Source organism: Bubalus kerabau, chromosome 3 (genome assembly GCF_029407905.1).
Source record: "Bubalus kerabau isolate K-KA32 ecotype Philippines breed swamp buffalo chromosome 3, PCC_UOA_SB_1v2, whole genome shotgun sequence".
Taxonomy (NCBI): domain Eukaryota; kingdom Metazoa; phylum Chordata; class Mammalia; order Artiodactyla; family Bovidae; genus Bubalus; species Bubalus kerabau.
In genome coordinates, this window is record NC_073626.1 from 143,021,623 (window position 1) to 143,048,660 (window position 27,038).

At 43.7% G+C, this 27,038-nt stretch overlaps 1 protein-coding gene across 2 annotated transcripts in view; it reads left to right on the forward strand.

Annotated features, from left to right (window-relative positions):
- Positions 1-27,038, forward strand: part of AOX1 (aldehyde oxidase 1) — a 69,908-nt gene that overhangs the window by 31,662 nt on the left and 11,208 nt on the right. Inside the window, exons 17-26 of one of the 2 annotated variants that reach the window (XM_055573053.1) lie at positions 853-1,022; positions 1,369-1,498; positions 3,886-4,008; positions 7,389-7,485; positions 10,868-10,992; positions 13,271-13,404; positions 15,322-15,409; positions 19,121-19,207; positions 20,017-20,208; positions 21,952-22,179. In XM_055573053.1, coding sequence (XP_055429028.1) covers positions 853-1,022; positions 1,369-1,498; positions 3,886-4,008; positions 7,389-7,485; positions 10,868-10,992; positions 13,271-13,404; positions 15,322-15,409; positions 19,121-19,207; positions 20,017-20,208; positions 21,952-22,179 — 1,374 coding nt within the window. The remainder of the gene's footprint in view (positions 1-852; positions 1,023-1,368; positions 1,499-3,885; positions 4,009-7,388; positions 7,486-10,867; positions 10,993-13,270; positions 13,405-15,321; positions 15,410-19,120; positions 19,208-20,016; positions 20,209-21,951; positions 22,180-27,038) is intronic. The other variant, XM_055573054.1, reaches the window with a different exon arrangement.

Sequence of the window (27,038 nt, forward strand, 5' to 3'; positions counted from 1 at the left end):
AGGTCTCCTGCAATGCAGGTGGATTCTTTACCACTGAGCCACTAGGGAATGTCTCTTAATTCTTCTTTCTTCATACCTCCCATCTTCTTCTTCCAATAAGCAACCAAGAAAGCTAACAATTCTCTCATATTTGGAATACTGGAGGAGATGTTGTATTTCTTAATTTCATTTTGGTTAATGAAACACATGTAAGGTATTTATGGTAGCACAAGGTATTTATAAAGTACAAGGTATTTATAAAGACAGTGGCAAGACATTTTACTCCATGGGTCTCTAAGAAATAGTAACATGAATGAATCATTACTCAAAATGCAGCTTTCTGTGTCTTCATTCTTTATCAGGATTGTCTAAGTGATGAGTCTTACCATTGGTAAGACTTCCTCACTCAAAATAGAAAATAAGAAAAGCTCTTGTGATTGAATGCACTTGATATTTTCTACAACCATGATAATTAGGCTTTTCTGCAAATAGTACACGTGACATGCCTAGCTACAAGAGTCAGATAATTTTGATAACGAAAGTTAAGGATATACATGAGCGTTTGTAAAAAGATGTAATTTTATATAACCAAGAAGAAAGATTTATATTCATTTACTTACACAAATAGATCCTGTGTTAAAGATATTTGTGGTCTATATTCAAAATAGTGGGGGAAAAAAATAAGTGGGGGGAAAAATAACACCATGGCTACACATCCCAGTTTGCCTACTGAATGACTGAAATAAGTTTACTGTCCTGGTGTTATTAATAGTGATGTTTTTATTTTCATAAGTGTTCTGGCTTGAATGTAAATTATGTAGAGTTGTGCATAATATGATTATAAAAATGATATATTGGTTATCGATTAAACAGAAGGCAGACCTAAAGCAGCTTTCTCAAGACCCAGTTGGCCATCCCATCATGCACCTGTCTGGTATTAAGCATGCCACGGGCGAAGCCATCTACTGTGATGACATGCCTGTGGTGGACCGGGAACTGTTCTTGACTTTTGTAACAAGTTCAAGAGCTCACGCTAAGATTGTGTAAGTGATCAAGTTTTTATCCAACAAACAATAAAGATTGCTTTTGGGGGATAAGTCATGTTAGTGAAAAGTAATTGTCTGAAGAGGATAAGCTATTTGTTGGCAATGTCCAATGTAGATTTGAAGTGAAATGGGGTTGAAGTGTAGGATTTACTACAATTTGTCTCTCCATAGAAAAACTTCATTGTCCCAGAAATTCTTTCTCGATTGTGTGGCATAGAACTATGTTAAGGTTTTGGGGCATATCTTCCCTCTCTTGTATCTTATTCTCTGATGGCACATTCTCCCATGGCCTGCAGGCTGTGGGGCTCCTCTGAGTAGCTCTGTTCTGTGTGTTTTTGTCTAGGTCTATGGATGTCTCTGCAGCTCTCAGCCTGCCTGGGGTGGTAGACATCCTGACTGGGGAACATCTTCCACGCATCACCACCACCTGTGGCTTTTTAACTGACGCTGATCAACTTCTGTCAACAGATGAGGTACTGCATTTTTGCTTTCTGTTTTAAAGGTAACTTCCTCAGGGACTTCCCTAGTGGTCCGGTGATTAAAACTCCAAGTCTCCATTGTAGGGCGTGTGAGTTCAGCCCCTTACCTGGAACCTAAGATTCCACTTGCCTCTCGGTGTGGCCAAAAAAAAAAAAGTAACTTCCTCAGTTATCGGCACTTCATATTTTCTTAAAGATAGCATTGAATTTGGCACATCGTAAAGGATTCCAATATTCTTTGAATGCTTATTATAAATCACTATACTTTAATAGTGAATTAGTTCAAAAACGTTCATATTCCACATAAGTAAGGAAGTTGGCTAGTTATATAAAAGACACTTGAGTGTTTCATCTTTTTTCCTAATGGTGGTAAGATCATGTGCTGCTTTCATACTTAGGAAAGGATAAATGAGAGGAGAATAATGAGAACTTTTATTTGCTGATCCTTTCCCTGAGAATCCTTGCTATGGTTCCAGTCTCGGTGTGTCCAACGTCCAAGTTCAAGTGATATCCCCACTATGAAGCCTTTCCTATCCTTTAACCCAGGAGTTCTCTCCCTGTCTGAACTCACCCTGACTAATTCATTCATACACTGTGTATTCAACAGGCATCTTTTAAGTGAGCACCTGATGGAGGTGAGCAAGACCCGTGTGGTCCTTGTCCTCGCAGAACTTAAGGAGAAGGCAAAGTGAACCTATATTTACACTTTCTACCCTGTACTGAGCTTATTTATTTCAATGTCTTATCTATTTCCCCTACCTGGTAAAATGTCTGGAGTGAGAGCCCATGTCTGATTCATCTGTAGATTTCACGCTGCTTCCTGCAAAGCAGGGTGAATAAGCAGAAGAACAGCGATAGCACTATTGCCACCTGAAAGTGTCAAATGATAAAAAACGTTGACTACTGTATCTGAAGTCATGAGGAAATGTAGCCAGGGCAGTGTCCAGAAGGTTTTCTGCTTAACTTCCATTCAGTGTTCACCCAAAAGAGCTTCATCATTTGGAAGAGTCTCTGCCGCTGGCTCTCGCTAGGAGGCTTAGTTGATAAAAATGAGTTTGGTGACTGAGTGTCTGAAGTCAAGGTTGCACTCTCCCAAGGCAGGGCTGTATGGTCCTGGAAGACGATGAGAACTCTGGCTTTGCATAAATGTTAACTAGACAAGCAAAGCCATCTTGGGCCACACGATAGCACAACTCCCTGAGGTGTGGGGACATTGACTTTGAGCATCTCAGGGCCGTGCTTGTGTACCAGGTCATGTGGCAAACCCCATGTGTGTGGAGAGCAGAGAGCAGAGCCATTGTGAATGATTGTCTCTGTTGGTTTCATCCCGATTTTAACATTTGTCCTTATCATGCTATATCTTTAAAAAATCATTTCATGGCAGAAATGTTAAACACACACAAAAATAGACTACAATGAATCCCCATAAACCCATCATCCAGCTTCAACAATGATTAACATCTGCAATTCTTGTTTCATTCATCTACCCACTGACCCCACCCACCTACACCCAACAAATACATGTGTGTGTGTGTGTGTGCGCGCGTGCGCGCCTGTGCCTGGATTTAACTCTTTTTTACTACCATTTTTATCTGGTGATAAAAGTACTATATGCTTACTGTAGAAAAGCCCTAATAATCTAATGTCAATCTGAAAAATGAGTGATTATGTTTTGATTTGGATCACAATAAAAGGTGGGAAAGAGAGTCCAGTGGTCCCATGACTTCTTCCAGTCCTGACTATTTCGCTTTTCTAGAGCCTTGGTTTTGTGTTTCCCCATCCACTTTCTGCCCTGGTCCCTGGGTGAACTCCGTAGGCCATCTGTGTACCCCACCTGTAGGTGAAGTGGTGACTGCTCCCAACTCACTCGTGGCTCCTACAATCATGTCTCTCCCTGAAAAAGCCCGTGCTCCTCAGTTCAGGGCAGAGACCACTGTCCCCTTCCTCCTTCCTCTCTGGCTGAGATGGTCTTGACCTTCTGGTCCTTCCTGTCATGAAGGCAGAAGTCTCCTCTCAGAATGGCCCCGTTCGCAGTGTGGCAGCCCCAGGTCAAGCCGTGGGACTGACTCTCCTAGGCCAGATCCTCAGATCCTCAAAGCCTGAGTCTGCTCTACGTGAGGCAGCATCACACCAGTCCCTCTTCAGCCGCCGCTGCCAATGATGGAGCAAGAAGTCCTCACTCTCCCAGTGCAGAGACTTCCCAGAGGTCAGCAGGCCAACTCGGACAAATTGACTTCTCTGCAGAAGCCTTCCTTAACCACGGCACTGCGGTGAAGTCCACTGTGTGTCTAGCTCTGTGCTGGCAGGAGGAGGAAGACGAACAGAAGGAAAGGACCTGCTGCCTGCCCTCCTTGGAACTAGAAGTCTCTTCTGTATTGCAGGTGTTTTGTGTGGGTCAGCTTGTCTGCGCCGTGATAGCTGATTCTGAGGTCCAGGCAAAGCGAGCTGCTCAGCGAGTGAAGATTGTCTACCAAGATTTGGAGCCGCTGATCCTAACCATTGAGGTAATGAGTTCAAGGGTGGGGCCAGAAGAGCATATTCAAGTGGTGTATCACTTAAAATGCCAGAAACAGGAAAAAAAATCTGACTCAAAGTGGCTTCCAAAACACAGGGGCTTTGTTTTTCCTCCAACTCTATCACTATTAGCAAGGAAGCTGGTCTTCTGAATCTCCTCCTTGCTCCCCATGGTCCAGGCTTTATCTCCTGTGGTCATAGGATGGCAGAGAGAACACCACCGACTCAGCACCCCACGAGTCCTGGGACCCAGCGTCATCAGGCATTTAGGTCACATGTCCCTCTCTGGATTCATGACAGGCAAGAGCTGTTGGTTACTGCTGGAGGGTCAGATTTCTTTGAGGTTCATGGGCTGTATGGGGAGTGATGGAGACCTCAACAGAAATCTGAGCACTGTTTGGAAGGGGCAGGTGGAAAGAATGCCACATGGGCACCCAGCAATGTCCAGGAGAGGGGGCACACCCAGGGCTCCATATCCACCTTCACCGGGACTCTTTTAGGTACATAGTGAAAACCAACAAGAAGCTCCATGAAGCATATACTGTGACCCTAGCTTTAGATCTTTTAATGCATATCTAAAGTAAGTATGAGAAACAGACCCTGTGATGCCTACAGCTATTTTGGCAACTTGAACAAATTGGGGAACTTCATTTCCTATCCTGTTTCTTAAAAAAAATTTTGAACTATATAAAGGTTTTCAGACTCATCTCCATGAAATAATATGAGTATTCTTCTGCATGTATTTCATTGGTTCTTGTCATTTACAAAGTAATAAAAGCATGAAAGTTGGGAAAACAGCATGAGTAGATTAGATTCAGCACACAGAGACCGGATGTCATCTGGGAATACAATATTATCTCCAGGACATAATGAATAAATTGTTCTCTAGGTGACTAGCATGCTCTGAGGCAGAAAATAAGGAAATGAGTTGGCCAAGATTAGTGTCTCCAGGAGAACTTGGCCTTGGGTATATTTCCTATCATGCTGCTTTATGCCAAGGAACATAGAGTTTGTTTCTGGACAGTGTCCTCAGTGTTTTGAAATTTAAAAAGAATCATGTCAAGGAAACAAAAATAAAAAAGTTTAGTTGGAGTCAAAAAGTGATTAGGCTTTCCAAATTTTCCTGGCTAGTTTCAAATTCATTCTGTTTCCATCTTAAGCAATTTTCATTCATACATTGCCTCATATACTTGCTGACTTTATACATTCCTTCCCCAACATTTTGTTTTAGAGTTTGAATTCTTCGTAAGAATTTATTTGCGTAATATTTTATCAAAAATTTTGTTTGTAATTCTTTGCCAAATTCCAGTGACTAAGTATTTTCCCTGCCCCACACTCTGCTTTCCAGCCAAATAAAATTCCAAAAGCAAACAGACACCACTCTCTTCCCACCCCCACCTCCACCTCCACCCCTAACTTGGCCCAGCATAGCTTGAATTGTCTGCCAAAGAATCCCAATATCAAATACCAAGCTTTGACATCGCGGAGAAGAAATACCTCATGTTTCTATCAAAAGTTAAGCTCTCCAAGATCAATCAACTAGATCAAGAAGAGTTAATCCAAGTGTATAGCAAGGAAATATGCCTTGTTCCTTGCATATTAAAGTTCTTTTGATCACTTTCCTGACCAAGAAATATTCAGGAAATTGTCTCTGAGTTACTCAAAGAGCGAGCAGCAAAAGGCTAAACTCCAAGGAAAAAAATAAAAAAAGAAAACTGGATGTATGAAACTTAACTTCTGTTTTGAACCTGGAATATCTGAGTCTTAGATTAATAAAAGATCATAGGCTTTGTTATACAGCAGACACTAATACAATGTTGTAAAGCAATTATACTCCAATGAAAAAAAAGAAAATCATATGAATTGATTCCAGTAGGAAATATGTTATCAATTAAAATAGGATAAAAATAAATGGATCTCCATCACTATCACTCATGTTTAACCTAGCTTATGCTTTTTTAAATTTTTAATAGCTTGAGTGGGGAAATGCTATCAAAACTCTTGGCCCCAAGAGTCAGGCTGATAACCATGGTGAGAAAGCTGTGCTGCCAACCAGAATCTCTTATCAGTCGTCACAGTCAACAACGTGACCATAGCTAACACCCAGAGCTCTCTGTGTGACTACCTGGTTCCAAACAGGTTTCCTACCTAAGTCACTAAACACTCACAACAATCCTATGAGGTAAAAGCTGTTCTTCTCCCCATTCTGATGCAGAAACTGAAAGGCTGAGTTACCCAAAGTCACACAGTTAATCAACAATAGAAGCAATCAACAAACACTCGATCAAAGACCCTGGGCCTCGTGGTAGTAGAAACAAACCAACCCACTTTTTGAATGGAGGAAATGGCAGGATTACAACAGCATATCCATAAGGTATCAATAGGTCTAGACACGTACTGTTGGCCCAAGGGAACCAAAGTTGGGAGAATCCCTAGCTGCCACCAGGCTGGCATTTCATAGATGGACAATCATCTATTGTAGAAATACTCCCAGGAGCTGACATGTCACATTTGCCAAGGACCAAGGGATTACAGCAAGATGAATTCCCAAGGATAGGTAGGAAAACCAACCTAGATTTTTTAGCTGCATCCCTGATAATGTGTACTTACTCTTACAGTCCTTCACTAGGTACTCAAGGGAAGCCATTAGGAACCAGTATATAAGTGGATTTGTGGTACCCACTCTAGACTTGGAATCTTACTTCCAGGGCTGGAAGTCCAAAGTGCAAATGCTGGACTCATTCCCCCAAAGGAGAAGCTTGGGACCGGCAGTCAAGGCCATCATGTCCTTATCACTAGAGTGTCTTCAGGTAGCATTAACAGAACATTCGTTATATACCATGTAAGCTCATTCATGCCTCATTTCATTTTATTCTTTTCACAACCCTATTGGAACTGTGTGTACAGCTCTACCTTCATTTTACCAATGAGGCTCAAAGAGGTGAAGTGATAGACCCACAGTCAAATAGCTAGTACATCAGAAGATGGACACAACTCCAACTGGGTCCAGAGCCCAAGATCTGAGTCCCTGTGCCTTGTTACCCTGGCTGCATAACATGGGCTGTGGAATGAAGAGAATAATTGGCCTGGAAACAGTTCCACCACTTGGTGCTAGGTGTTTTCTAAGCAGTATTTTTTGTTTTTTGTTTGTTTGTTTTTGACTCAATGAGGACATTTGCATTTGCTCCATGGAGAGTCTCTCTGCAGCATGGTTCTTAACCCAGCCCATGGGGTCCTGATGAGGGTGCATGATGAGGGTGCCTGTGATGCCAGAGCAAGAGAAGCACTGCCCAGACTCAGATGATCCAGCACCACATGTGGCTGGTGCTGTGGGGCTGATGGGGGGCTCACTTTTCTGTTCTCCTTCTAGGAAGCTATACAAAACAAGTCCTTCTTTGAGCGAGAGAGGAAACTGGAGACTGGAAATGTGGATGAAGCATTTAAAATGGTGGACCAAATTCTTGAAGGTAAAACTATCTTTAACAAATGATGAGAGAGGAAGCAGTCGTGGGTCTCCCTTGCCATGGCTCCAGGAGTTAGTTATACAGATGGTGTCTGTTTTCCCACAGGTCAGGAAACTGAGGCTCAGAGTGGTTAAGGAGCAGGACCACAGTCGTGTTAGACAGCAGCCACTGCTGCTGCTACTAGGCACGTTAGACAGCAGGCACCATGAAGCGCTGTGGATTGATAGCTTTCGCAAGGATTTCCAAAGTCCATGTTTCTTTCTCTGTCATCCTTTCGGATTTCTCCTTCACCCCTCTCCATCTCTGCTTTCTCCTTCCTTTCCTCTCTCCCTCCTTGTCCCCTTCCCCTACTTCCTTGCAAACTTCCTTTCATTACATACGCTGCTGCTAAGTCGCTTCAGTCGTGTCCGACTCTGTGCGACCCCATAGACGGCCTCCCACCAGGCTCTGCCGTCCCTGGGATTCTCCAGGCAAGAACACTGGAGTGGGTTGCCATTTCCTTCTCCAATGCATGAAAGTGAAAAGTGAAAGTGAAGTCGCTCAGTCGTGTCCAACTCTTAGCAACCTCATAGACTGCAGCCTACCAGGCTCCTCTGTCCATGGGATTTTCCAGGCAAGAGTACTGAAGTGGGGTGCCATTCCCTCTTGGAAAATAGTTGACTTGAGCTTTCCAACAAAATTCTTGTAACTTTTTGTTTTGAAATCGTTTTAAATTTCAGGAAAGGTGCAGAAACATTAGAGAAACTCCTAATTATCCTTTACTCAGATTCCCCAATAAACATTTCACTACACCTGCTTTATTGTTCTGTATGTGTGTGTATATCTCTCTGCCTCTGTCTCTGCCTGTCTGTCTCTGTATGTATGTATATTCCTGTGCCCCTTGGAATTCTGGAGTTGGAAGATCCAGGGCAGCCTAGGAATCTGTTTTTCACCAATGTTAACAGGGCTCTAGGTGATTCTTAGGATTAGTAAAATCTGGCAAACACTCAATGGTGAGTTTATTTTGTGGGAGAGAAGGAAGGAGCATTTCTGCACAGAGAGGCCATGGTGAGAGTATCTTAGAAATACCGATATGGACAGCAGTTCCTCCACTTGCTCCATAATATGTCCATGCACTCTTTGTTCCATTATATGTTTCTGTGTGAGAATTCGATTATTGTGTTTGTCCTTGACATATTATTTAATTATTTCATTTAGTTAGGTAAGTTGTTCAATCTATCTCTCTCTTGAATTTTAAGTTGCCCATACCCTATAGAGCCCAGCAGTAAAGAATCCACCTTAATGCAGGAGACGTGGGTTTGACCCTTGGGTCGAAAAGATCCCCTAGAGGAGGAAATGGCAACCCACTCCAGTGTTGTTGCCTGGGAAATCCCATGGACAGAGGAGCCTGGCAGGCCACAGACTATAGGGTCACAAAGAGTCGGACATGACTTAGCGACTGAACAACAGCACAATACCCTATTGATGAGTATAAAAGTGAACAGGAAGCTGTAAAATGGACTTAAGAGTTCATTCTCTTGACTCAAAGGGATTTTATTCTTCCTCTCCACTTGTCGTTTTGATGAAGAATTTGTGACTACTTGTTTCAATGAGAGATAACTAGAGATACTAATCATGATGGTACTTAATCTGCCCCTTAGGAAAACAGATGCCCCCAGAAAAAAGAATATTTAAAAGATTAAATATGTTGAGCATCACATCAAGTCTTGAACTGTGTTCTTGAAGGGAATGATACCCTTGCTGACTTGTACCAACTGTGAAGATAGATACCTCAGCCTTACATACTGGCTGTGTCATAGCCGTTGTTGTTGTTCAGTGGCTCAGTCGTGTCCGACTCTTGGTGACCCCATGGACTGTAGCCCTCCAGGCTCCTCTGTCCGTGGGATTTCCCAGGCAAGAATGCTGAAGTGGGTTGCCATTTCCTTCTCCAGAGGATCTTCACAACCCAGGAATCAAACCCACATCTTAGAGGGACTTTAAAGAATTTGGTTTACCAATGAGCCCACTAAGGCTGGAGAGACATGATGTTGACCAGGAATCAAATCTATCTAAGTTTCTCACCTCTGAAGTTAGCGTTCTCCCCTCTATGTTATGCTGCTTCTCACTCATCTCTGTGAAACCCCATTAGCTGGGTTGGGCTTTACACTGAGAGAGTGGATAGCAATCTCCATAGCAGGATTTGCAGGAGAACTCTGAAGCTCAAATGATCTTCCCCATACCCTGTCCTATTGGGCAGAGTACGGAGAGACTCCTTCGTATCTAGGCTTTTCGTCTTTAAGGAACTCATTAAAAGGTAAATACGCCTGAAGGAATCACTCCTAAGGCCATCCTGGGATAACATTTTATCTCAGGGATTAGTTGAACAAACTGGTTTTCAGCCTAGAGAGTTGTGAGCCACACTGTAGAGTGAGGAGAGGGCACCGTGGGTCCAGGGCTGTGGGGTGGGCAGCACTAACAGGGTCTTAGAATATTGCCCACCTGATGGGTTTAAGCAGAAACAACTCTGTTTAATATTTTTTAGCTCTGTACTTTTTAAACTTAACCACATTCATTCTGTGTGGATAGGTGGAATCACTAATATTGTGTATCATGGATTTGATCCTACTGACAAATGGGTTTTTGATGAACACTTTTGATAAAAACTTCAGTTGAAACTGAGATCCGGGTTCTCGACCTTGTCATCTTTATATGTTGTTAAAGAAGTAGAATCTACTTATTCTTCTGTACTCTCTTTACTCAGATTTCGGATAAGATAGGAAGTCCAGATTCTCATATAAAAGGTTTTCTTGGGAATCCCTCTCAAATAATTTACAAATCACTCTTATTCCATACATTTTTAATTTGTAAAAGTTCTGCTTTCCGCCTAACATGATGACTGACACAGTTGTATTGTTTTGTTCTTTTTTTTTACTTCTGTTTTTTATTTTTTGCCCTCTTTTCCAATGGATTACACTTTTTAGAATTCTATTTTTATTTATGTATAGTGGTTTGAGTGTATCTCTTTGTGGATTTTTTTTTAGTGGTAGTTCTAGATGTTAAATGTATAGTATATTTGGTAGTGACATTTCATAAGTTTGATTAAATTGTAAAAACCCTACCTCCCTTTATCCCTTTACTCTCCCATATTTATAATATGCATGCATGCTAAGTCACTTCAATTGTGTCTGACTTGTGCCTTCCAGAGTCGTCTGCTGTTTCTTTTCCTATGTATAATGTCCAGGATAGTTAGCTGCACTTACAAGAAAGAACAGAGAGAAGTACATCCACTCCATCTTGTCTTGGACTTCTCCTTGCCATAGTATTTTACTCTGGAAAGTCACACATTCATCCCTAGGACTTTGTGACTTACTGTATTGGCTGATTCTGGTGTATTTTCCTCTAACAGGTGAAATACACATCGGAGGTCAAGAACACTTTTATATGGAAACCCAAAGCATGCTGGTTGTTCCCAAAGGAGAAGATAAAGAAATCGATGTCTACGTGTCTACTCAGTTTCCTAAATACATCCAGGTAAGGTGGGGCCACATGGAGGGGATGTGGCTAAGTGGTTTCTGCCAACAAGATACAACAAGATCAATTAGAGGTTAAAATGTCATTTTAGAAACTAAAGGAGTTTGGCGTACTAATAGCCGTATCCTTTTGGTGTTAAGATCCATACACCTTTACAACTTTTAAGGTACTCTGAAAGCAGTGGTCTTCTCTTTGTGGACCTGTAACCTTACAACCAGCAGGTCTCTTTTGCTGTACTCTTGGTGGCACTGTTAAGACTACAAAAGAAATGATGGCACTAGTCAGCCCTGCTGTATTATATACGTGAAAGTTGTTAAGCAATAGATCCTAACAGCTCTTGTCACAATGAGAAGTTTTTTTCTTTGAACTGTATCTATATGAGATGATGGATTTTATCTAAACCTCCCATGGTGATCAATGTATGTAAATCGAGCCATCATGCTGTACACCTTAAACTTATACAGTGATGTATATCAATTCAGTTCAGTTCAGTCGCTCAGTTGTGTCCAACTCTTTGTGACCCCATGAACCACAGCACGCCAGGCCTCCCTGTCCTTCACCAACTCCCGGAGTTTACCCAAACTCATGTCCATTAAGTCAGTGATGCCATCCAGCCATCTCATCCTCTGTCGTCCCCTTTTCCTCCTGCCCTCAATCTTGCTTAATAAAACTAAAAAAAAAATTTGACAAAGAAAAGTCTGCCCTCCAAAACCTGTAGTCACCTAATTCACATGAAGCAATGAGGAAAGAGTATTGAGCAGAATACAGCCAAGTACTAAATCACCTAAGTCAGAATTTACAGAGGAGGGAGAATTAAGAGAATGGAGGTTTGTGAGGCCTTAGAATCATCTGGGAAATTCCATGAAGATGAAGTCTTAAGTCTGGATTTACAGTGAAAATGAAGTTTGTCTATAGATGGTGAGGAAAGAGGCCATTCCAGGCAGTTCCACACCAAGATCAAATGCCACTCATTCGTTCATTCATCCATTCATTCATCCCTTTGGCAAACCCTTTTTGCCTGTGTTCTATAGACCAGGCAGTGTGTGTGTAAAGAGGGAGGAATAGTAGAGACTGCCTATGCTGGAATGGAAGATGCGCCTAGGGTGGCTAGTTTAAGCATCAGGGTGAAAGTAAGGGGAATTGACACTGGGTCTTGATTCAGTAGGTCACAAGGAGCCAGTGTCATTACCAGAGCAAGTGGGACTGTGGAGAATGAGGCCTCTGAGAAGGGCTGGGTGAATTCCATTTCAGTCCTGTTCTGCTCCTCACTCCTTGAGTGACCTTGGGCTTATCACCTCACTCTTCTTGGGCTCCCCACCTAACCGGCCTGGCACTCTGTGACTACCAAGAGGGCTGGGATGGGGAGGTGGTGCGAAGGAGGCTCAGGAGGGAGGGGATATATATTTATATTTTATATATATTTATATGTATGACCAACTTGCACTGTACGGCAAAAACCTACACAATATTGTAAAGCGATTATCCTCCCATTTAAAAAAAAAGTAAAATGAAAAAGACTTAATGACCTCAGACATTAGCATGGCAAGGAAGAACAAGACCTAGATCCAGGGAAGACCTGCTAGCCAACTTCATCCAAATGGGAAGTGAGGGATGCTCATTCTCCAGTAGAGACACTGATGTGCAAGGAAAAGACCCAGTCTGAGAAAGGCTTGGAAGACCATAAAATCTCACTGCTGCAGGAAACATATCTCTAGGAGTCAGTCTGAAAAGGATGCCTTACGTGTAGTTCATGAAGGAAAAAAAAATTTTTTTTTTACTTTTATCATCACAAAAATATCTCATTGATATTGAAAGCACTTTTTTTTTCTTTGCTGAGTGCATGCTCAGTTGTGTCTGACTCTGTGACCTGTGACCCCTTGGACTCTAGTCCCCTAGGCTCCTCTGTCCGAGGGATTTTCCAGGCAAGAATACCGGAGTGGGTTGCCATTTCCTACTCCAGGGGATCTACCGGGCCCAGGGGTCGAACCAGCATCTTTTGCAATTCCTACATTTGGCAGGCAGTCTCTTTACTGCTGTGCCCTCTGAGAATTCCGTTGAAAGGACCATGTAATATAAATGATAGTTTTGGCACTGTCATGACAGCCAAATACTACTGAGGTCAGCCTGGATGCCTGCTTAGGTTTTTGGAAATCATCCCATTATTTAGTGTAGCCACAGAGTTTGTGTATCACATACATTAAGCAATCAAAACGCGTAAGACGGACCCACTCCCTTGCTGCATAGGGGTTAGATTAATGAAAACTGTTATCATTCACAGGACATAACTGCTTTAGTCTTGAATGTCTCAGCTAACAAAGTCATGTGTCATGTAAAGCGTATTGGTGGAGCCTTTGGGGGAAAGGTGACAAAAACTGGCATCCTGGCAGCCATCGCCGCATTTGCTGCAAACAAGTAAGTGGAGAGAATCTGTTCTATAGACTAAAAATCAAATGAGGTCATGTTGAATATTCTCAACATTGTGGAATCTCAACACTGAGGAAGAATCTGAGTCCAGGTTATTTAAAATAACACATAATATACGAATGCACAAATCGCTGGCTTATTAGGACTTCTTGATTTTATATTCTCAAGATACATAGTATAAAAACAAAAATGAGGATAAGTTACTGAAAAGAATAAAAACCACAGTTAAAAAATGTGCCTGGAGAGTAGACAGAAGCAGATCCTGAAAAAATGAGATGACTTCTCCTAGCACCTGTATATATATATAAATGTATATATACTTATGCAGGTCAGTTCAACCTTTTGCAATAGATATTTGTATTGATCTGTGTATCTATATGTATTGATATATAGATATATCTCAAAAGGTTCATATACACATATAATTAGATATAAAATGCATCTCAAAATGTGTGTATATATATTCCCCTAATTTAAATCGGTGTTTTGCTTTTTTTATGCTTTCATGTTTGCTCAGTCACTTCAGTCGTGTCCAGCTCTTTGCGACCCCATGGACTGTAGCTCTCCAGGCTCCTCTGTCCATGGCATTCTCCAGGCAAGAATACTGGAGTGGGATCTTCCCCACCCAGGGATGGAAGCCTCATCTCCCTTGGCTCCTGCATTGCAGGCAGATTCTTGACTGCTGAGCCACCAAGGAAGCCCCTTTGTTATGCTTACATTTATTTATAGTACTGTTTTCCCTTAAGGGTGTCAACACGTAACCAGAGAAAATTGTCTTTGGAGCAGGCACGTGTAGAAGGCTGAATTTCTTTGCTAAGTCATATAGGTCAAGTCTTCTGTCCCATGACACACGAAGACCTTGATTCCAGACCTGCCCTGTCAGGGAGTACTTTGCAGTCACACCCCCTGAATTCCTCCATTTGTTCAGTTCAGTTCAGTCACTCAGTTGTGTCCGACTCTGCGACTCTATGGACTGCACCACACGAGGCTTCCCTGTCCATCACCAAATCCCGGAGCCTACTCAAACTCATGTCCATTGTGTCGGTGATGCCATCCAACCATCTTATCCTCTGTCGTCCCCTTCCCCTCCTGCCTTCAATCCTTCCCAGCATCAGGGTCTTTTCCACTGAGTCAGTTCTTTGCATCAGGTGACCAAAGTATTGAAGTTTCAGCTTCAGCATCAGTCCTTCCAGTAAATATTCAGGACTGATCTCCTTTAGGATGGACTGGTTGGATCTCCTTGCAGTCCAAGGAACTCTCAAGAGTCTTCGCCAACACCACGATTCAGAAGCATCAAGTCTTTGGTGCTCAGCTTTCTTTATAGTCCAATTCTCACAACCATACATGATTACTGGAAAAACCATAGCTTTGACTAGACGGACTTTGTTGGCAAAGTAATATTTCTGCATTTTAATATGCTGTCTAGGTTGGTCATAGTTTTTCTTCCAAGGAGCAAGCATCTTTCAATTTCATGGCTGCAGTCACCATCTGCTGTGATTTTGGAGCCCCCAAAAATAGTCTGTCACTGTTTCCATTGTTTCCCCATCTATTTGCCAAGAAGTGATGGGACCCAGATGCCATGCCTCCATTTGTAACCGTCTCTAATGTGGCCCTGGGACTGTTTGCCCATCACGGAGGTTGTCGTCCCGGTGGGAAACCACTCCAAAGCAATACCCTAGCGCTCCTCCCATGAGTAGTGATTGCCAGGCACTGTTCCCTGACCCAGAGGAGGGGAAGCCACGGTGTCTGCCTGAGAATCGCACAGCCGGGCTCAGGGGGGTCACTCTGTTGTTCTGTGATGTGTGTGGCTTGCACTCAGGCTCCCGTTAGGAGTTCCATAAACACTGGATAATTCCAATTTGGTAAAAGAGTTTGCTTCTCCTGATTCTTTTTCTTCTGTGTTAGGCATGGTCGTCCAGTCCGCTGCATTCTAGAACGAGGAGAAGACATGTTAATAACTGGAGGCCGCCACCCTTACCTTGGAAAGTATAAAGTGAGTTGAGGTGGGGGTGGGGGGCTTTCTGTTGAAATATAGCATTGCAGAAAGGCAGAGGGCAGCATCTGGCTACTCTCTACTGGGGATTAACAAGGAGCAAATCAACAAACTGTGCTTCAACTTTCTCTTCCTGGTGCTCACTATTACTGGCTGGTTCAGTGAAGCTTTTCTGCTTTGCCCAAAGATGTCCGTTTGTAAAAAAATTACTAGCTGGTAATTGACTGCTACAGAGTGCAAAACTGGAAACATAGGAGTATGTACATACTTCCATGAAAGTAGATCTGATAATCACACTATTCCCACATTTTTATATGTGGGAGGTAAATATAGAGTAATTTCCATAACAGTAATGTTATGGTAAAGAATGGTAAAGATTCTGCCTGCAATGCAGGAGACCCGGGTTCAATCCCTTGGAGAAGGGAATGGCTACGCACTCCCGTATTCTTGTCTGGAGAATTCCATGGACAGAGGAGCCTGGCAGGCTACAGTCCATGGGTTCTTAATGAGTCGAACCCAACTGAGCGACTAACACACTTTTCATTTTGGTTAAACTCTGTCCCAGAAATTCCTAATTCTTAGAAAAATTTCCATAGCAGAAAATAAGTATTCTTTTGCTTCATAAAAATAAGTTTACTTGTCAGAGTGGGCTAACTGAAAACTCCTAGGGACTTAGACCTTTTTTGTGTTAATTATTGCTCAAGTAACAGCCCAGGGCAATCCCTGGAGGGTGGGAGTGAGGGGAGAAGAGAGAACTCTGCTGCTCATTCACAGACTCAACTATTTTTTATCTAACACCACCACCATCATCCCCTCAGATTTAAATCTACTAAATTAAATAAAATTTAAAATTCAGTTCCACAGTTGCATTAACTGTATTTCAAGTGCTCAGAAACCACCTATGGCTAGTGGCCGCCATATTGGACACGTAGATAGAGAACACTGCCATCGTCACAGGAAGTTCCATCAGATAGCACTGCTCTAAATACTCTTGGTCTTCCCCTGGCTCTTTGGCAAAGGACGGAAGACAAGGGAAAGGCAGAGAGGGGGAACAGAAGTGTCATATGGGAGATGTTTTAAGCACCAGGCCTGGAAGAGTTGGTCCTTTCCTTAATCAACACATTAATGGCCAGAACTTTGCCACCTACCTGCAAGGGAGGATGGGAAATGTAGTCTTCCAATGTGCCCAGGATGAAAGACAGCAGGATTTGTTAAACACATGGCATCATTTCTATCACAACTAGTACCTGTTAGAAGGTAGTGAATGGATCTTTTTCAACTTATATTCACCCTAAGCTATATTTTGAATTTGGTGTAGTTCAATTGAAATTAATTGAGGAAAACTGTGTCCTAAAAGAGATCATTTTAGTAGTTGAGGGAGAAATAAGACTTTGACATATGAAATCATTATGAAAGCGTAATAATCTCATGTTAAAACTATGGGGAGAGATGAGTATGGGCTGGAGTGTATACAGGATACTTCTTAGAGAAGGTGAAATGTAAATGACCTTGAAGAATGGGTGAGCAGAAAGAAATCATACCAGGTGGTGGGACAGTAGCAGCATAAAGGCAGAGGTGAGTTACATGTGGCATGATGATTAGGAACAGGAGTAAGGGGAGAAGGGGAATCAGAACCCCAGAGTGCTTACTGAAAAGTAGTAGAAAGTAAGATGAGTTGGGTTAGGTGATAACAGTTTCAGAGTGACCTGAGAATACCAGGATGCAGGTTTAAACTTGATCTCATAAAGACTGAGACTGAGTAGATCCTTGACCAGTCAAGTGTCATAGCCAAACATGAGCGTTTTGGGGGGGAAATATGATGGCACTGGGCAGGATGGCTTAGGGAGGCAAGAGGATGAAGGCAGGCAGACCACCAGGAGGCAACTGATGTGTTCAGACATGAAGCAGTTGGGGTCTGAGCTGTGACAGTAAGATGTGGAAAGAGATGGGTCCCAGAGCTATTATGGTATAAAACACAATAGAATTTGGTGACAGACTTAGCAAAATATAATGGAGAAAAACCACCACAAGCATGACTCAGAGGTTTCTAGGAGAAAGAGCCAAGTTGGAGGAGGAAACAGTCTAGAGGGACAGTGATGAGTTTATTTGTGTATTTCAGAAAGAAGTGACCATGGGATATTGTTGTGGGAATGTCCTTCATCGATATGGGACTCTATTGAAAAGACTGGATTATAATTACAGAAACTGTCAGCATAGTGGTGATTAAGACCATGAGAAAATGGTCTAATGGAGGGTGGTGTGAGGATAGGAGATGATATTAATAGTATTTATAATAATATTAGTAGTCATTTGTATTTAGGAACGGAGAAGGCCATGGCACCCCACTCCAGTACTCTTGCCTGGAAAATCCCATGGATGGAGGAGCCTGGTAGGCTGCAGTCCATGGGGTCGCTAGGAGTCGGGCACGACTGAGCGACTTCACTTTCACTTTTCGCTTTCAGGCATTGGAGAAGGAAATGGCAACCCACTCCAGTATTCTTGCTTGGAGAGTCCCAGGGACAGAGGGGCCTAATGGGCTGCCGTCTCTGGGGTCGCACAGAGTCGGACACGACTGAAGTGACTTAGCAGCAGCAGCATATTCAGGAAACTTGCTAGATTTCAGTCACTTACCTGTGGGTTTCTGCATTACCTTATTTACTGCCATGTCACAGATAGTCAGAGAGGTTATATAACTTGCTTGAGATCATAGAGTGGGTGTTGTGGCAGAACCAGGACTCAAGCTTAAACTGCTAAATTCATAGTTCATGCCCTTGACTTTGGTTTGAATTTGGTCCCATTCAACAAAAATCATTAAAATGAACTTTACTAAGTTCAGAAACATTGCATACATTTTAAAAGCAAGGAAGATATTTGTTTAAAAGACCTCTAGCAGCACCAAATGCTGCTGAGAGTTGTGATGAAATTGGGCCCTGTATGAGAAAAATGTGTGGAGTATTAAAACATTATGTGCAGGACACCACATTTGGAGATTACAAGATCACTGACTTTGGGGGAGAAGGTTTTGGTGGAAATATGAGGATGGAAGCTAGAATTCCAAGAACTAATGGCAAAAATGAGAGGTCAAGAAATATGCAGTTGATTTGGAGAAGACTGAACGGTAGTGATGGGTTAAACGAGGGGTTTTTCTTTTGCTTTTATATCTTTCTCTACCCTTTCTTTTTATTATTATTTATTATTATTATTATTTTTACTTTTTGCTGTCTTAACCATTTTTATGTGGTTTTTATTTGCATTTCCCTAGTTATTTGTGATGCTGAACATGTTTCCATGTGCTTATTACACATTTTGTATGTATTCTTTGGAGAAATGTCTATTCAAGTTCTTTGTCTACTTTTTAAACAGGTTGTTTGGGGTTTCTTGTTGTTGAGTTTTAAGAGTTCTTTATACAGCCCAGATATTAACCCCTTATCATATACATGGCTTGCAAATATTTTCTTCCATTCTCTGGATTGCCTTTTCACTCTGTTGACTGTGTCCTTTGATATGTGGAAGTGTTGAATTTTGATGTAGTCCAATGTATCTCTTTTTCTTTTGTTGCCTATACACTTTTGGTGTCTTATCCAAGAAAATGTCAAATCCAATGTCATAAAAAATGTTCGTCGATATGCAGAGGGTTCACCAGTGACAAAGTACACTTGAGAGAGACTTTGCACCCAGCACCAGGATCAAAGGTCCATTCTCTTTCCCCAGGCTGGATTCATGAATGATGGCAGAATCTTGGCCCTGGATGTGGAGCATTATAGCAATGGAGGTGCCTTCCTGGATGAGTCATTATATGTAAGCGTTTTAATGAGCAAATGCACATTCTGGAAAGTTTTACGTAAAATGATTTAAATAAGAAAAATGTTCAATGGTTAAATGATGTTTAATTATAAAAGCCTAAGTATTCTCATTGCCGGGAGCAAGTAGCCACATGTTACTTACTGGTGCCCCCACTGTGACCCCAGAGATATTAGCTAAATCTGTATCTGTGTGTTATGTCTGTGTTTCCCAAATTTTAGAGCTCTTTTCCCAACTGCAAGTGTTAGACCTTAACCTTGACCCTATTGATATTGATAAACTGGATAATTCTTTGTAGTAGGGGCTGCCCTGTGCATTAGAAGATATCTAGCAATATCATTGACCTCCACCCAGTACTTGTCAGTGGCTCAGCTACCCTCCAGACTTAACAACCAGAAATATTCCGAACATTGGCGAATGTCCCAGGGAGGAAGACGGAGAAATTGCCCCCGGTTGAGAACCAATGCGTTAGATCAAATATCATTTTTTTTTCTGTTTTTCAAGGTATCTTATTCACTACATTCTGTAGACTGAGTCAATGAATGCTTCAAAGGCTTTGGAAAGTTTTAAAACCTGGCCGGTGAGGGAGATGCATTAGCTCTAATATGAAAATTTTAAAATATCTTTAAAAGAAAAATTATTCAAATCCTTAAAAATCATTTTACAGCAAAAATGCACTTGAGACATGGGTCAAGGTTAGCGTGTTTGATATGATAGAGAGAAGGTCGTTCATTTCTGGCTTGGTTTTGGTCTGAGGTCTCAGGATGGTAAAACAGGCCCATCATGTCAACTCTGGATTTCCACAGGTAATAGAGACGGGACTTCAGAAACTGGAAAATACCTACAAGTTTCCCAACCTGCGCTGCCGGGGGTGGGTGTGCAGAACCAACCTTCCATCCAACACGGCTTTGCGAGGGTTTGGCTTTCCCCAGGCAGGGCTGATCACCGAAGCCTGTATCACAGAAGTGGCAGCCAAATGTGGGTTGCCCCCTGAGAAGGTAATGCTGAATTTGTCTCACAAAGGATAGTGAATTTTAGAGGAGGGAGGGCCATTGGAGGTCTTCATGTTGAGGAATTTGAGGTCCACGGGGGCTACATGATTTGCTGGAGTTAACCCAGCTGACTGGTTAATACAGAGCAGGACTCTAGAGTTCAGGGGTCCTTGTCTTACTCAGATTCCTCCTCAGAAGTCATGGGAGAAGGTACTGAGGCATGAGCACTGGATTCATTGGGAGTGAGAAGTCTCTATTGGTTGGGGGTATAATTGCTACCGACAAGTTCTGTCAAAGCCTTCTTTCCTCACTTCCTTAACATCCCAGGCAGCTGTCATTTGCGTCATTTCAATGACTTCAATGGTCTTCTTTAGGTTCTGTAAGTCTTGGGCCAATATTCATTCATGCGCAAGCTCAGTTCCGTTCCCAGGATCCTGGCGTGGTGTTAGGGTGGGAAGATGGTGCGCTCTCTGCCCCCTTCACCTCCCCTGTGCCTTCTGCTCAGGTGTTGGGCAGGGAGGAGGAGGAGAACCAGGGCAAACAGACAGCATTTCTGCCACTGGCTTCTCCTAGTAAGCTCTCGGTCCTCTTCTTGGTTAGTTGAAGCCACTCTTTGAGTATATCTTTGAGCCCATCTCTGGGCTCCCTTTCTGCCAGCTCTCTTAGAAATGGACAGTTCCCTGTGAGGATTAAATTTCCAACTGATCCTCAGCTGGCACCTCACCTCATCCCTGAAGCCCCTGCCTCCTTGCCCGCTGCTGCATGGAAAGCCCAGGTCCCCAGTGCATCCATCTCCTCCTACCCTCCCCCGGCCCAGCACTAGAGTCTGGGTCCATAGGCAGGAGCCATCTTTCTGTTTTGAACTTGTGGGGGGCCCTTGACCCTCCCTTCCTGGCCATCTCACCACAGCCTCTTTGCCAGATATTCTGGCACATTGGTAGCCCTCGGAGGAGGATCAGCAAATGCCCTCCCTTCATCCCCAGGGAATATAGAGGGGAGAGGAGCCATCCTTGAAAACATCACCTTCTCTCAACAGCTCACTAACATCCAGTTCTCCTTTTATAATGATCTGGGAATTTGGGGAGGGGAAGATGGGAAGAAGGTAGGTCTGTAATGGCTCCTGTCAGCTTGGAGAGTGGCCAGCCCTAATTGCTGAGAATGTTGTCAGCGGGGAATGTGAGGCACTTGACCTTTTGTTCTCAAAAACTGGTGACGAACAGCCTTCGTTGCCACTTCAGATCTGGGAATTCAGAAAGAATTCTACTCGGTGCTTCAGACGTCCTGAGATAGAATTTTTTTTTTAATTGGATTTTCATCCTAATTATAAGTTTTAGTTAAACAAACTTTAATATGTTCATGTTTGAAAGTGTATGGTCTTCTCTTGCCAAAGCATCTGGAAGATATAAATCATGTAGATCATGTAGGCTGTAAATTAAACTCAGCATTGCCTTTCAACAGATACTCACACGTACACCTAGAATTAAAGAGTCTACAGCATATCTAGACTGTATTGAGCTATATAAGAAGCATAAAGAAAGGAGTCCTTCCTTTGAATTTACACAAAAGCAGCTTCCAAAGCATTGAAGTGCCTACACATTAGGTAGAAGGTCTGAATAGAGGAAGAAGGGAATTTTGAGCTCAGTTTGGGTTTTCTAGAATGAGCAGAATTTGATTAGAAGGACAATGGGTGGAAGAGACTATGTCGGCTGAGTGCCTCCTCAACCCTTTTAATTCCCTTCTCTTTTGTAGGTCCGAATGATAAACATGTACAAGGAAATTGATCAAACACCCTACAAACAGGAGATCAATACCAAGAACCTGATCCAGTGTTGGAAAGAATGCATGGCCACGTCTTCCTACACCCTAAGGAAAGCAGCGGTGGAGAAATTCAACTCGGAGAATTACTGGAAGAAGAAGGGGCTGGTAATGATCCCCCTGAAGTATCCTGTTGGCCTTGGAGCAGTTGCTTTTGGTCAGGTCAGTTCTTCAAACAGACAAATCCAAAAGCATTGAGGAAGCTTTCCATGAAGGTGGATATGGTTGTACTCTCTAGTTGTTAAACTTCTCCAGAGTGGTACTCTGTCCAATAGGTTTTTCTCTAGAGGAGACAAGAGCTGCTTTGCCTACTGCACCAGGATGGTGACAAGCATTCTTGCTAGGAAATTGGAAGACCTGGCATCTACTCTAGGCCCTGGCTTTAAACAGCTGAATCAGCTCACTCCAGATCACTTAATATAAAACAAGCATAGGGACCACCCACTTCCTAGGTGGCACTAGTGGTAAAGAATCCACCTGCCAGTGGAGGAGCTGCAGGAGACTCCGGTTTGACCCCTGGGTCAGGAAGATCCCCTGGAGAAGGGCACAGCAACACACTCTGGTAGTCTTGCCTGAAGAATCCCACAGACAGGGGAGCCTGATGGGCTGGAGTCCATAGGGTCACCAAGAGTTGGACACCAGTAACCCCTCAGACTCCTCTTCAGCTACTCTGATTCTGTGAGGTAGAAACGGGAAGTGAAGTAAAAACAGGAAACTGCAGGGCACTCAGTGCCCCTCCCCTTTTTGGTGGTGCTCAGTCGCTAAGTCACGTCTGACTCTCTGCAACCCCATGGACTGCAGCACACCAGGCTTCCCTGTTTGAGCAAACTCCCTATCTCCTGGAGTTTGTTCAAATTCATGTCCATTGATGATGGTGATGCCATCCAACCATCTCATCCTCTGTCGCCACCTTCTCCTCTTGCCCTTAATCTTTCCCAGCATCAGGGTCTTTTCCAGTGAGTCAACTCTTCCCATCAGGTGGCCAAAATGTTGGAGTTTCAGCTTCAGCATCAGTCCTTCCAATGAATATTCAGGGTTGATTTCCTTTAGGATTGACTGGTTTGATCTCCTTGTTTTCCAAGGGACTCTCAGTCTTCTCCATCACCACGGTTCGAAAGCACCAATTCTTTGGCACTCAGCCTTCCAACTCTCACATCTGTACATGACTACTGGAAAAACCATAGCTTTGATAGATGGACCCTTGTCGGCAAAGTGATGTCTCTGCTTTTTAATACACTGCCTACATTTGTCATAGCTTTCCTTCCAAGGCACAAGTGTCTTTTAATTTCGTGACTGTAGTCACAATCAGCAGTGATTTTGGCTGCCATTACTTCATATCTGCCCTCCATAGGAGGTTAGGTCTGTCTCATTTCCCTTATCAGAAATTTCTAAAAAAAAAAAAAAGATTTAAAGAATAACAGTAATTACTGAGTACCTACTATGTTGTAAGTTTTTAGATTTTTATTTCATTCAGCCTTAAGAGCAACCTATAAGATTTGTAGTTTTACTTTACTGATGAGAAGCTGAGGCTCCGAGAGCTTCAATAACTTACCCAAAGTCCCACAGCTGATGAGAAAGGTGGAATCTGGGCTAGAACTCAGGTCTCAGAGGCCCCATAAGCTGTGCTTTGTCAGCTACATCAAGCTCTCCACCGTCAGGCATCCACCCTCTCCCATCCACATTCCCATAGCACCTTCTGATGGGAACTGAAGTGGGATTCAGCTCAGTTGGGAAAAAGTCAGACAACTGCCAGCAGCACAGTTGCATCCTCAAAGGCTGCTGAGAAGCTCCGCTGGCCTCCCCCATCCCCTCCCATCCTTCCCTGAAAACCGGCTAATGTGCTTAAAACATTAAATCAGCTGAATCATGGAGGTGAACTGAGGAGTTTGGGATCAGACAGGCTGCTTCCCGGAAGCCGTACACTGAAAGCCTCTGTTCCGAAGAAAACCGAAGAGAGGAGGGAACTAGAGCCCCTTCTGTATTTGCGGCCCTTGGTGGAGCGATTTGCAATTTCCCACTCGATTTAACCGCTGTCTCCTTTCTGTTGGCTGGTGTGGTTCTGTTTCATAGAAGGCAGAGCTGAAGCCCACGAGGTTCACCATCTTGCCCAAGGACATCCAACTAGCGAGTGGTAGAACCAGGACTTGACCTCAGGACTGTGCTCCCGACAGCTGAGGGCATCCAACACCCCTCACCTACGTTTATTTATTTCCTAGATGGGGGCGCTGAAGCGCACACAGTATCTAATGGACCTCTGTATTCCCAGTGCCTATATATGGCACCTGGCACAGGAACTTTTTGTTCGCTCAGTCGTGTCTGACTCTTTGGGACCCCATGGACTGTAGCCTGCCAGGCTTCTCTGCCCATGGCATTCTCCAGGCAAGAATACTGGAGTGGGTTGCCATTCCCTCCTCCAGGAGATCTTCCCAAGCCAGGGATCAAGCCCAGGTCTCCTGCATCTCCTGGCAGATTCTTTCCCACTGAGCCACCAGGGAAGCCCACCGGGCACAGAGGCAGAACTCAAACGTTTGAAAGGCTGAGACACTTTGGGAACCTGTGGGATTACCAGAGTACACGTTTTACCAGCACGAGCCGTCCTTGGTAGATGGCTTAAATTTCACAGACTAGGTTCCCAGCTGATATGGAAGAGCCATCTGTTCCCGCACGCCAGTTGTGCTGATTTCATAGACGTGGCTTGGTGGAATTATCTCTGTGGCACTCACAATGAACCAGCTGGTGGTGCTGCTCAGCTGAACCAAATTTGATATTTTAAGTGGCCCAGGAAGACTGCAGCAGCACCTGGGGCAAATTACTCAGCATCTCAGCTAGAAAGGCTGCCCTGCCCACGGGGCCACACAGGGAAGAGATGCAGAGTCCTCTGTAAGTGTTGCTCAGTCCCGCGTACCAGCTACAAATGTCACCCACAAGCAACTTCTGAATCGCTTGCAGAGCCAAGGAGGCCAAATAGAGAATTTACAAGCTTGAGGAACAGCTTGAATGGCCATACCGTTGCCAATTCATTCATCAAACTTTAATGGAGGTTCTATGTTACTCTGCACGGGTGCCTTAGGACACGGGGCTTTCCTTCCAGGGGTTTTTACATTCCGTCCGGTACAGAGAAGTGTCCCCGAGTGGAGTCCAGGAGCAGCCACTGCAGCTGGAACCCTGTCTAGTGCTCAACCCCCCAGGGAAGCCTGCGCTGGCCACTCTATAGAGGATATCATTCCTTATCTTTATTGTTTTGAGAAAAAATGGCCAGGAGCCCAAGACAGTGTTTCCAGGACTGACCCGTCAACAGACAGTAAAACCTGCCCTGTTGGGTCTCCCCATGATTATTATGACAACGATGCCTTTCCTAAGGTTCTAAGTTTCTCCCTTGGGCAGTGAGTGTATGTGCCTTTGTCCTCAGAGAAAGTGCTCCTGTGTCCCCATTTCCTGTGTACATCCCTCGGGGGCTGACCAGGTGGACAGAGCACACGTTCACCGTCAAAGTGCCTGACTTGGAATGATGGTGGCTTCTGAGCGTTGTTCACTGGAGTAGTGTGAACCTTCAGATGCCAGCAAAGAGGCAGTTCTCCAGGTGGCCCATGGCCCACAGTTGGCTATAAAAGTCCTTCTGGTGGGCAAAGAATCCATCTAGGAATACAGTCCTTTCCTTGGGCATATCCGGTGATTGACATGCAATTTGTCAACTTTCACTCTTGACCACGGTTGTTTAGAGTGGTAGAGGACCCACCTGCCAATGCAGGAGACATAAGAGATGCAGGTTCAATCCCTGGGTCAGGAAGATTCCCTGGAAGAGGGCATGGCAACCCACTCCAGTATTCTTGCCTGGAGAATCCCCATGAACAGAGGAGCCTGGTGGGCTACAGTCCATGGGGTCGCAAAGAGTTGGACATGACTGAAGCAAATTAGCACACACCCATGAGTAATGCAAGGTTTACTAAAATTTTAGCTTCATTAAATGGAAATTAGCTTGTTACCAGAATTTTCTGAAGACTTGCCTTTACAAATCCCAGATCGTTATACCACTCTGCTTAGAAGCTTAGATATTAAGAAATCTAGCTGGTAGCTTTTAGTGACACCTCCCCCACCCCCCCCACCCCCCGCCACCCCCCCCCCCCCCCCCCGCCTCCCCAGCTGACCCTGGAAGCAGCTGCAAAGGCGTGCCTTGTAGGCCTCCTGAACCACAATGGAACCACAAGAAGCATTTTCTCTAGGACCGGCGGCTGTTAGTATTGCTTTTACACTGGAGACTCAGAGAAAAGAAGCCTTTCACATTTTTTTGCAGTCTCTTGGGATTTCTCAGTCTCCCAAGCCATCTCCATAGCCCCTAGTGTAGCACAAGCAGACTTGGCAAGAAGGCACATTCCTATTGATTGTAAAATATGTTTAGCTTAGAGCCTGGGTGTTCTGATTCTGTGGTAAGCTGTTGGTTTCCTTCTGTCTCCCTGTGGGCAGCTTCTAAGTTCTTTTCCAACTCTAAAGCCCTGTAATTCTGAGCCAAGATGATTGCAGGCAGGCTCAGCACATTTTGTAGCAAAAAAAGTAATATCTATCTGCCTCGTCTTATTTGGATTTTTATTTTTGCTTCTCTATTACACACCTACAACTGTAGGGATATGTGTTCACGTAAACAAGTCTTTCCCTTCTCCCCCAAACAATCTATGCATGATTTTGCGTTTAAAACAGATGGCCTCTCCCTCAAAACCCCCAAACTTAGATTATTGTTCCACCTTGGCTCAGAGGGATCTTTGAAGGTACCAGGGCCTCAATTGCCCTCCAGAGGAAATAGTATCGTAAGCAGCATAAACCTGCCCCAGAGTCGCAGCCATCCAGCGATGGGCTGGCCCTGCCCTGCAGGGCTTGCCCTGGCTCTGCTCAGCGCGATGGGGGAGGTGCCTGTGTGTATTGCGGCAGAGATGGAAAGGAGGGGTTACTTCCCAGGGGAAATATCTTCTGTTTGATAAGATATATGATAATATCAATCAAAAAGATCTTGGCAATTGTTTTCTTTTTTT